The following is a 12,535-nucleotide window of genomic DNA, read 5'->3' on the forward strand; positions in this document are numbered from 1 at the left end:
ATGTCTTTGAGGCAAATATTCACTAAGATTAAGGTTGTTTTATAAATGTGTCTGTGAAGAAAAAATGACAGAGATGGCAGAGAGCGAAATGCCACAAAATGTGCCGGCGCGTTTGTCGACCCCAGAGGGTTAATTGCCAGATTTTTGCATCATGGCGGATTTTGGTGTTGATTTGAGACTTGACGTATCAGCAAAACAAATGTTTTATGTTAAAACCTCGGTGGAGGCTTTTTTTTACACTATATTTCAAAAAGTATTGGGTCACCTGGTCATAAGTACGGTATGTGAATTTTTAACCATTACATTCCACATTTAGTCCCAATTTGCTCTTATAATCACCTCCACACTTCTGAGAAGATGTTCCACTAGATTTAGAAGTGTGCTTATAGATATTTGTGTTCATCAGCCACAAGGGTATTAGAAAAGGCAGGTACTGCTGTAGGTGAGGATTCCTGGGGTACAGTCAGCATTCCAATTCATCCTAAAGGGATCGGTAGGGATGAGATCAGAGCTCTATAGCAGACCACTCAAGATCTTCCTCTCCAAAGCATGTAAACCATATCTAACTTTGTGCACAGGGGCAGTGGCATGCTGGAACAGGTTTGGGTTTCTAAGTTCAATGGAATGTAAATGTTTATTATAGTGCATCTAAAGACGTCCTATACAATTGAATGACTCCAGCTTTGTGGTAACAGTTTGTAAAAGAACCACAGATGGCAGGAAATTCAGGTCTTTTGGCAATTTAGTGTATATATACATATCTGAGTAAAGAAAGACGTTGTGAATAAACGTGTGTTGTGCTAAAGACTTTAATATTGCAGCTTTAATATTCATGTATTTATATTTTAAATTAAAACAGTCAAACAGAAATGCTTTAATCACTCATTAATAAATTTAGTCCTGTTAAAATTAATTTGCGGTAACACATTATTAACGTGATAATTTTGACAGCCCTAATTAATATATAATACAAAAAGAAGTTCAAATTTTGTTTCCCAATGAATGTATCCAGGTTGAACATCCACTATATACAACATAAGCAGAGCAAAGATGAGGATCAGGAATGTCTCTGTTCTCAGTCATGTTAACCCCATATTTTTTGTTGCCTTCTGCTCTGCTTATTGTTAGCTTCATAAACTGATAACCAACATAAATCTGTGGTGTGTGAGGGCCAGGAAATGATACACCAGTGGTAGATAGAAAAAGCAGAATAAAAAGAAAAAATATTGACATTTCACCAAGTAGATTAAAACAAAAGTTTTAAGAGCCTGGTTTCAAAATTTAAGAAGTAGAAAGTACAAATATTTGTGTAAAAATGTAACAATTGAAAGTAATGTCAGAAAAACTAATAGTAAAGTACTGATACCAGAAAAATCTACTTAAGTAGAGTAATGGGGTCATTTCTTCCCTATAGTAAATATAACAAAGATGTGGTCAGCAATCTAATCCAAAATTTGTAGGATTTTAAACACCTAAATTGGTCCCGCACTGCAGATGTTATTCTCTGGTCAGTCTGCGCTGTTGGGGGGCTTAAGTGGGAGCACAGCATATTTGGAGGGGTCGGTGCCACCACATGCCGCTCTTTAGACACGTTCCTCGAGTTACTTATTCTGTTTATTATCATTTGTCTTTAGCTGCATCGTCATATTTTTATTATTGGGAATTATAGTCCGTGTATGGAAATGTGATGTGATGTGATGTGATGTGTTGTATTTCGATGAACTAGATTTAAAGAACCAAGTCACTAAAATTATCTTTCCATCGCTAATTTACAGTATACAGTGAGAAAACAAACCTCTGAACTTGTTAAATGAGTCTGTTCATTTTGTATTGTTTTCCCAAGTCCTAGTGTCTTTAACAATAAAAATATTCTTGCCATGTTGAAAGTCTCTGATGCTATAATACACATTTAGTGCACGTACACTAAACAACACATTTTTAATTGTCTATAATTCTCTCTCTCTCTCTCTGTCTGTCTCTCTCTTTCCCTGTCCATCTCCCGCTCCTTTTCACCTCAATTCGCAGTCGTTCCAGTCTCAACATGATGCCAGATGAATCAGGAGGTCTGAACTGTAAGAGCAGCAGTCAGGTTACTACAGCAATCATCAGCATCCCGACTCCTCCCACCAACAACTCACCCAGCAACCCAGAAGTTCCGTCTAACCCCACCACCAACTCCAGCACGGGAGTGGTAAAGGTCTCAGCGCTGTGACGGACATGTGCCAGAACCAAGTGATCGTCAGAACAGAGAGAGGGGAGGAGCACTCAGGACGTGAAAACTGTAGAGTAGCCTGCCCCCTTGTGGGAAAAGGACAGCATTGACTCAGATTCCTGAACAACAAAAACCAAGGGGTGATGGAAACAAGCGTGTGTGTATGCATGTGTGAAAGAGAGAGATAAGAGAGAGAATGTGATAGAGATAATAATAGCAGAAGAGCCATAACAACTTGATCAATCCATCACAAGATTGATTAGATGAGGATGTCAAGGGTCACTTCGCATCAAGCACTTTTTCTTTCTCTTTTTTTGTCTTTATTGTCTTGTATTGTGTCTTAGAGAAGTGATGTTTCATCCAACTTTACAGGCAACAGTTTCAGCAGCTGCTTATACTTCCAGCATTATTGGAAATTGGACATCATATAAGTTCTGTTCAACCTTTAAAACTATGTAAAGCCATGTGAATAGCCACATGTAGTTTTGTTTCTCCATTTAGAAAAGCTGAAAAGGATGACATTGCAAAGTTTACGTGTTAAATGGAATTTCATTCTAGCTAGTGGATTAGCGATATGTAGCTTCAGCTAAATGATCTGAGGTTTTTTATTTTTTAAGTTATGATCAGGGGTGGATAAATCATAACATCACAGACCTCATTCATAGACTCAAGCCACAGTGTACTTGCTCAGATGTTAATATAAGGCTAAAAAAAAGAACCCAAAAGTAAAAAAAATAAGCCAAATATTATTCAGACAGAAAAATAAGTGAGTAATTTACTTCTCTGGAGGCAACTTCATAAACATAATGTGAGTGCAGATGAAGGATCATGTTTGTGGGCTTAACAGAAGTCATAGCTAACATTGTGTTGCTCTACCATTAGACATAAAGATGTAAAATACGACTGGCTCGTGTCTACGTTTTTTGCTAATTCGTACAAACAGGAACATCTTCACATGGATAGTGCTGTTATACACAATAGAGGATGGCACTTATCTGGACAACCAAGAGGTGTAAGATCCAATTACAGTGTTCTACATTATCTACAATCCCCAAATTGCCTCCCTTATTACACGACAGCTACAAACTGGGGTTGAAAAAACATATCATTTTTGAGTTGCTGGTGATGCTGCTTTACGAGTTCGCGGATACCTCTGATTGGTTAATCAGAATCTCGATGACAGGGGACAAAGAGAGTATATCAAAAGAAGTTCTCTTTTGCAAATGAGAAGGATATTTTCTTTCTCTGTTTGAAAAAATACAGATTACTATCAAAACAAATATTATCATTTACAAACTTCTTTTAATTAAAAAATGGGTAGAAATGACATTGTCTTGAGGCCCCTGGCTTGTGATTTGTCCACCCTGCTATTATTTCCGATCGCTAGATTGCTACTGGATAAAAGATAATAATATATTTATGTTCATGAATGTTTTTTTTTAATTGGCCTCCATCCATCATGTATGGCTTTGTAAATATTTTATACAAAATGCAGTATTTGATGGAAAAACATTCATATGATAAAATTCTAGAATGATAAAATAACATCTAAATACTGGTCATGAGGCAGCAAATGCCAAATCGTAGAAATGAACATTTCCCCAATTTTCTGGCAGTGTTGCCTCAAAAGAAACAAAATCGCTTCACTCAATGCTGAATGTTTTGTCACTAGATCACATGTAGTAGTGTATCAGGTAGAAGGAAGATTCAAAACAGAAGCAAGACAGAAACTATAAGCATAATGTGATATTTCAAGTCTTTTTCATTTGTGTTGTCCTCGTTGATGCTATTACCTATATATTAGTCAATAATAACAAAGATCTCATGCAGGAAAAAAAAAATGTTCCCATATCTGATCTCTGTACAGACAGAAAGAAAAAAAGTAGGGATAGTTTGACAAAGAACATGGAAAGATTTTTACATTTTTGCTTGTATGAGTGACAGAGTGTTTCCACTCCTGTAAAGTAAGAGAAATAGAATGTATTTGATATGCTAGGATCTTTCCATAGGTGTGTGTGTGCGTGTTCGTAAGCTCTCAGCGTGCCTGGAGCCTTCACACAGTATGTGCCTCTCTTGGGGGAAGGATTTCTTTTTCCTCTTCTAATCCACCTCCCCTCTCTCCTTGTTTGGGTCCAAGATGTTGAATGGACAAACAGTGTCAATCTCCAAATCGTCAGTAATAACCATGTAAAGCGGAACCAAAAAAAATGATATATATATGAAATAGGTATTCAAAATATCTGTGATTATAAGCACAAGGCATTTGCTGAGAATTTGTGAGTAGGATATGTACTATGCCTTGGTTCTTTGTGAATATTGTTAATAGGATATTTTGTAATATTTGGCCATTGTTTTGGCAAACCAAGTGCAGCTGCCGCCCTTTTTCTCTTTCACTGTGGTCCAGTGCTGCCCGTCTGCTCGTGTCTCTGTGGAAAAAAACAAAACAAAAAAAAAAACACATGCTTTCAATAGTTGGTTTGGTCCTAAGTGTTGTTTTCTTTCCTGCTCAGTGGGCATTTTATTGAAAAGAAAAAAAAAAAAAGTCAAACCTTGTTTTGTGTGTGTGTGTGTGTGTGTATTCTACCTGCATAGAAACTTTTTGGTGTTGGCCACTCTTCTGTGTTGCTTTATTTTTGTCTTTTTCTTCTTGGATAAAAAAACGACTCTCTCGAATAACCTCAGCATTGAGTCAATGTTGGCATGGTGTCAGCGAAGTTTTGACTGACATCTCCATGGACTAATCAAACGTCTTCTTCATAACTTAGTCCCTGTTTCTTCACGATGGCCATTTGTAGGGAGAATGGCTTTGCCAATAATAGTGTAGATATGTGTGTTTGTGCTTTGGGACAGTAATCATGAACCTGTTTCATGTTTTATGTTTTGTACTCCTCAATTGAAAGAACTTAAAGGCTATAAGGTTGTTTTTTTTCTTGCCCTGTTTTTTCTTTTCTTTCTTACTTTCTTTCTTTCTTTCTTTCTTAAGTTTATTTTTTTGCTGGAAAGCCTCACTATTCTGTTTGAAATCATATTGATCATATTTCTTAGGCTGCATTTACATTGTGAGCCTTGATGCACAATTTTCACTGCACAAATCTCATTCTTACCATTGGAACAAACGATTCATCTGTTTCCCATATTTCCACTATTTCTGTTATTTCATGTGCTCTTTAACCTTTTTGTATTTTCCCTTTAATTAGGGGTCCAAGCACCAAATGAGATGGAACCCTTTTTTCACTAAAATATTCCTTATTCGTATTGTGTGTAACAAAATTCTAGACACTCAAACATGAAATCTCTGCAATAGGTGATACCTCCGTCCCACAACTCAGGCAAGAGATGGGCCTGTCTGGCCTAACAGTGGTGCTATAGAGCAACATTGTCTCTCAGGAACTTTAAGGCCTAGAGACACATTTTTTCCCGTCTCATTTTGTAGCTATTCGATTTAGACCCACCTACCTTATATTATATGCTAATTTGCATAATAAACTAAACCGTCTATGAATATTTTACGTTTTAGCTCTATGACTTCGGCCATATTTAAAAAAATTGTGTTAAACTACATGGTGGAGTTGAATATATTATGGTTTGTGAACAGTATGACTATGACATCGAGGCAGAGCCTACTCAAACAACTGTAATTACATAGAGAGTACAGGCATATTAACAAGGTTCTGAGAAGGTCAGATTGCTGTTTCTCAGGAATGTAAATCCAAACAAAGCTGAGATTTGGTGTAATTTTGGTAATCTGTAAAATTATTATTATTTTTTTTTTTTAATGACTAGATTACTTGAAAAACATGACTGCTGTCAGCCAGAGAGCTTTTAGCAGGCATTTTACACAAGCATTGAGCTCAAACTTGATTAGGATGTAAAACCATGGATTCTTTATTGCGCTATGTAACTTGGCAAGAACTGGTCATTTGGGGAAGGTATTTGCAAACAGCGCTTATTGATTGCTGCTTGCAGCTATATCTTAAATTGCCATATGTGCACGACTGACTGTGTACTTGCTCTATCATTGCCTGAGTGATCTCTTTACTGAAAGCCTGGTTTTTGTAGCTACCTTGCAGATTCAAAGATTCAAGCGTAATTCTTGAATGACAAATTATAACTTTCAGCCCAGCATACCTTCTGATAATAATAACACTAACTTTAGAAATAACAAGAAAATCAGGTGTAAGTAAAATACACGAGGCCGGATATCAGATATTTACCCAATTGAGAGCCTGTTTACAATTGTGTAACAATATTAAAAACTCTGAACTGGTTGACAATGTAAATGCAGCCTTCCTGTTATTTTGCTTGTTTGTTTCTTGTTTGTATTTTTTTTCTAGCACTATCCTATCTTACTAACTCTGTAATGCCCCTGAGCTCTGTACAGCTCTGTGAGTTCAAAAGATAACTTCTTGTATAACTAAAACTGTGTAAAAGACATTCTTGGTTTGAAAGGCTGTTTTGGAAATATATTAGAGATACAGATATTTTCTCATAGTAATTATGATGTAAGTAGAAACACCAGCATATAGTGTAAATGTTATTTACTTCAGGAAATTAGGAATGTTATAATTACTATTGTTCAAGACCATCGGTTCCCTGTGTCTTACTATTGAGACTTACACTGCCACGTTTTTTTAACCACATTGCACCAATGTGGGTTTTTAAAAGACCAGAATGAAAACTCTTGAATGAGTGAGAGCATCAAGAGAAAAAAAGTAAATAAAATCCCTGATGTTCTAACTTCATTTTAAGCCATGGTACCTGAGATAGCCATATATAGAGACAGGAATTATTTCATTTCCATAATCTCAATAATATTATCTTATTTACAGGCATCTGTCACATTGTTCATTACAACTTACATGTTTAAATTTATTACAGAAGCAAATGAAGTGTGCAATTATTCATATATTGTACTTATCATTTTTATTCCATTAGATAATTCAAAAAATTTTAAATAAAATAAAGATTTAGATCAACCCTATACCATAACTCAAATCTACAAAGCATTAGACTGTGAATTCAAATTGTGGTTCATTGTATCATATTAACATTAGGAGAGAAAAAGCACAGTTTTTTTTATTTTTTATTTAGAGACTATTACTAGTGTGATGTGGCAAAATAAGATATAAAAGATAATATAAGGCAACTACATAATATGCCCTATTTATGCACTAAAGCAACCATTTGGGGGGGAAACTAAGACCCAAATTTAAAGTAAATCAAAGTCTAAGACATGGTGAAAGAAATGAAAGGTTCAAGCTCTATCTTGTCATATTAGTAATTAAAGAACTCTCATCTGTCTGCCTCGCAGTAACTAGTTTCTCTATTCAAATGTCTCTACATTTATTTTGCTGTTCCTTTTTATTTATTTATTTGTTTGCCTTAGTTTGGATGGAATCTATCACCTTGTTCTATTGGTCTTTCCTGTCAGATGCTGAATATAATTTATGATCTTGTCTTGTCACTACTGTGAAACGCCTGATAAAAGATCTATATATGTCACTAACCTATTTGCTGTGTGCAATTTTTCATTCAGATTTCATTTCATTATATGAAGTCATCGGAGGCATCAACTCCAAATTCAACAGACTTCTTCATGTCTTGAGAGATTCATTTTTATAGTTTTTTTTATAGTCAATATATTATAAATGTTCCAGCCCACTATACAAGTGTGATACATGTATATCTTCCAACAAACTTTTAAAGTATGGAACAATGGTTGAAAGGTTATTTATGCTTGGTTTATATTCAAGAGCAAAACTTGTGGTTCAGTTTCTTAAAATCACAGAAATGTGAGAATCTGCAGCATCTTGTTTTCAATCAAATGGACATTCAGATTGTATTGTTAATTATTTGGTGTCAAACTAAAATAACAAAAATGTAGAGTACATTCATTCCATTTCTAGTCAAAAAGTCATATAATACTTATTTATGATGATCAGTATTAATACTTAGTAATATTACAAATAAAATATTTACAGATTTTCATACAAATTTCATAACTTTTATTACCCTTATATTATATTTATATATGTATATTTCTATAATGCCTGTCAAAAATTTGGAAACCCACTAAAACGCAAAAAAAAAAAAAAAAAACACAAGACTTGGACAGAGAAATACTGTTAGAATGTTCTGTGGACAGATGAGTCCAAATTTGACATTTTTGGCTCTAACAAGAGCGCTAATGTAAGATTGCCTCACACACACTGTCAAACATGGAGATGGAAGACTAATGGTTTGGGATTGTTTTGGAGGATAAAATATTTTAGACTTATTCCGGTTGAAAGGAATTCTGAACCAGCATGGCTACTATTCCATACTTTAATCCCAAGCAATTCCACCTGGACTGCAGCTAGTTAGAATCAACTTCAGTACAGCAAGACATTGTCCTGAAGCATATATCAAAGGTTTGTAAGCATTATTATGAGAACAAACAGTTGGCTGGAGTGTTATCTATCATAGAATGACACTGGACCTGAATCCTAATAAACTGCTCTCTAATAAACCAGATTGCAGGGCCAGAAATAAATATACTAGCAAATAACATTTGGCAAGTTTGCAAGAGGCATGGCAAAGTATTTCCGCTGCATGTTTAAAGAAACTAACTTACCAGATGCCAAGAGTCTGTAAAACTTAAGGCAAATCTTCATATCATTAAAGAACCTAGTACACTGCATACAAACAAAAGAAGCTTGCATGTTTCTTTCAAAAACAAAACACTAGGTGTTTCCAAACTTTTGACAAGTGTTAATCAGCTCCTAAATCACACAAAGGTAAAGTAAAAAAAAAAAGACAATTTCAATGTTTTCTGTAATGTTGTACTTGCATAAAGACCTGAATAATAACTCATACTTCATAGCTGACAATGGAACAACTGTACTGTACATTTTTTCTGTCATTACTGTGAACAATAAGTACTGAATGACTATGAAAGTGGAGGAGAGGCATTCATCAGTCACATCCAACAGGATTTACAAGTGAAGTCCAACCCAAGGAGATCAACAGTGGCCCTTTGGTGGGTGTGGGATCTGATGTGTTTTTCTGAACAAGATTTTAGGCACAAGACATTTACGCTTTAAACCCTGCAGCTTAAACAACGAAGCGACTAATTTATTCATTTTTCCTGGGTTTTTCCCGGTTTCACAAACTTCAAATCAAAAAACTGAGCGAAATAACATTAGACCAAAAAAATTTCCAAACGGAAACGGAAAAAACGCACCTCATCTGTGTTCTGAGCTGCACGGCATCAGGAGGAAAAACTTCCATCGGGTGATTTTTATACGCACGACGATGCCAAAAGATAAACTCCCAAAAAAAAAAGTTGTGAAAGGAAGGAGGAAGACAGTGAACAATGACTTTCTTGGTCAGCTACTGTTTAGATACAAGCCGTTGTAGCGCGTTGAGTCTGGGTGAAGGGAGAGCTCACTAACTCCAGTTGCAACAGAAATCATATAAGCACAGACAGGTTTCCAAAACTCTTGCTTTTTTATTTTTCTTGGCAACAGCATTAAGGGTTAGTCAAAGAAACTTAGAAATCAGCATCAGAAAATAATGACATAATCCTCGTCTTGAACACATGCAGTAATACTGGAAAAATGCAGTGGCATGCTATTCCCAAAATACCGCGCAACATATTTCACCCGTTACACCGTGTGTAACGTGTCTTTTGTTAAAGCCTGTGTAAATCTCATTAGTGTGCGGCTTATAGACAGGCGGCTTATTTATGTTAAAAATAAAAATATTTGTAAAATTCAGTCTTATATATGGGTGCGCTTTATAGTCCAGTACGGTACACAGACTGAAAATGAAGATCTTGAGTGACCTGCTATAGAACTCTAACCTCAACCCTATTGAACATCTCTGATTTATTAGATATAGATTAATTGGAATGCTGACTGCACACCAGGCCTTCTCACCCTACATCAGTACCTGACTTTAGTAATCTCCACAATCACACTCCAAAACCTAGTGAAATATCTTCTCAGAAAAGTGGAGGTTATTATAAAAGCAAACAGGAACTAAATGTGAAATGGAATGTTAAAAAAAGACATACTGTATGAATTTTATTATCAGGTGTCAACTTTTCTTTTCCACATAGTATAAGATTATTGGTTGGATCTTGTGCACATCCCTGAATGCTGAAGTATCATTTAATTTTGGAATTCGTCTGTTTTTTTTTTTTTTAAAGTTTCTTAAATAAGTTTTACCTTCTGCTTGCTCAGCTATCAGCAGTTCTGACTGGTACAGAAGAGTTTGCAGTACTGGGTGCAGAATTGGTGATGTAGCAGATGGAGTAGCAGATGGAAGAAATATTAATGATAGAGTTTCGTTTGACATTCCATTGTGCACATAATTACAAATAGTAAAAAAAAAAAAGGAAATTTTAGTTTGAGTGGCTTCTTTTGTATAGAGTAAATCTTAGACATTAATTAAAAATGTTATTGTGGAGGATTTTCCACTTCATGACTATGAATGGTGGTTTGCATTTGTTTTAGGAATGAATAAAATATCGAGCAGTGAGGTTTTTGTTGAAAAGGACAGGATGATCAAGATTCAAGGCCTAATCTGTCATCTCTTTTTACAGGGCTAAACCGAAAAATAATGGTCTGGAAACTCTCAATGCGGATGGCTGTAACTGATTGCAGCTGCACAGTAAATATGTGAGCTGCTGAATGCAGCACATCATTGAGCCGTTCCTCATGCTCCTCTCTATAAAAACAAACAAAGCCAGAAACACCTGAGACTCCACAAAATATCATGATATCCATAGCAGCCATGTTACCCAGCAGAGTGAGGCTGCCAGTGTGCAAGTCTTTAACTCGTAAAGCAACCAACTCACAAGCACAAGAGCCAGAGTCCTGCTGAGGGAAAAATGTAAAAAATAATTCAAATCAGAAATCGTGTCCTAGACTGCTTGAGTCTACAAGTCGAACTTGCCCATAGATTTCCTATTGCACTTGGCATAATTCATTAATGCTGTCTGACAGAGCCCGATTGAAGAGCCTGACTGAACACAGCTCAATACAGCCCTAGTAGTTACTCCATTAGAATCATAATGTATGCATGAAGATCAACCCACAGCTCACATCACCGACACCAAGCCAGTTCTGTGTTCATCCCTTGAAAAGAGGGGGATCCTGAATAAAATTTCTGTAGGGTCATGATGGAGTCAGATCGCAGGAATACTGGGAATGAGGCATGAATACACCTTAAATAAGACACCTGTTGATAAAAGGGCGTTTTCGAATAGCAAGCATGTTTTTTTTTTTACCAGATGGGAGGAAACTAAATAAAATTAAACGATTATCAAAATGATTGGCTTAATGTTTGTATTTGATGAAAATATCACGTATATTCTTATTCTCTCCTTAGAAACAAACTGAACAAAATTAAGTTTTCAAAAGCCACATATGTTTTGCACAATAAGATTAGTATTAGGAGACCATATGATTTGGAGTGTGTCCCCTGATTACAGGTCATCAATACAAGATCACTTCATCACTGAACTCATTGCCTTCTAAGACTCCTAATCTTTCTGAGAAAGAGAAACAATCTCTTACACTATGTTTAGTTTGATAAATACAGAGCTCTCTAATAAAATTCAATTCTGAACCTTTTTGGAGAAACATCACTGTTCTGTATAGAGGATTCAGAAACGTGATTCACTTCGGAGCTGTCAGAGTGCCAGCCTGCTTGTGAGAGTGAATAACTGGCCATTCATCACACAGGAGAAATTAAGGTTAAAATGGGCAAAAAAAAGGAACGTACAAACGCATAACCTGCTAAACTATAGTAGTTAATACACAAAATCACATTGTTTGATAAATGTAATCTAATCATTTAATGTTAATATTAGATTGTTGCTAATATACAAACTTCTATCAGGCCATTTGCTTTCAATTTTCTTTTTCTCCTCCTTCTATTTCAATGCATCTTTGTACTAAACATAGACACAAGTAAGACATGATATCTATCAAAAATACAGGCTAATATGGTGGCACAGTGGGTAAAGACGCCACCTCACAGCTTCAGCTCATTCCTGAGCTCAGTTTCCTTTATGTAGTGGTTCTGTGTATAATAATAATACATTTCAAGTTCCTTTTTTTTCAAGTGCCATTTTTACCCATTTGTACATAAAGGTCACTTAGAGAACAAAGTAGAGTCATGTAGGTACTTAGGAATAGCACTGCAAAGATTGGGGTCTGTAGCACTGAATGATAAACCCCCTCCCTTACTGTCTGGCACATTAAAAAGTCACCACCTTTAGACTGGTGCTGAAAGTTTCAGCAGTGTACATCTGAATTACCACATAGATTAAGC

The 12,535-nt window shown here is 35.7% G+C and overlaps 1 protein-coding gene across 3 annotated transcripts in view; it reads left to right on the top strand.

Moving 5' to 3' along the window:
* The window catches only part of kcnd3 (potassium voltage-gated channel, Shal-related subfamily, member 3), a 140,526-nt gene extending 132,808 nt beyond the window's left edge, over positions 1-7,718 (top strand). For all 3 annotated transcript variants that reach the window (XM_046871504.1, XM_046871502.1, XM_046871503.1), the window contains exon 8: positions 2,026-7,718. In XM_046871504.1, the coding sequence (XP_046727460.1) occupies positions 2,026-2,212 (187 nt within the window). In that variant the 3' untranslated portion in view covers positions 2,213-7,718. The remainder of the gene's footprint in view (positions 1-2,025) is intronic.
* The last annotated feature ends 4,817 nt before the right edge of the window (positions 7,719-12,535 follow it).

This window comes from Silurus meridionalis, chromosome 17 (assembly GCF_014805685.1).
Source record: "Silurus meridionalis isolate SWU-2019-XX chromosome 17, ASM1480568v1, whole genome shotgun sequence".
NCBI classification, from domain to species: Eukaryota; Metazoa; Chordata; class Actinopteri; order Siluriformes; family Siluridae; genus Silurus; species Silurus meridionalis.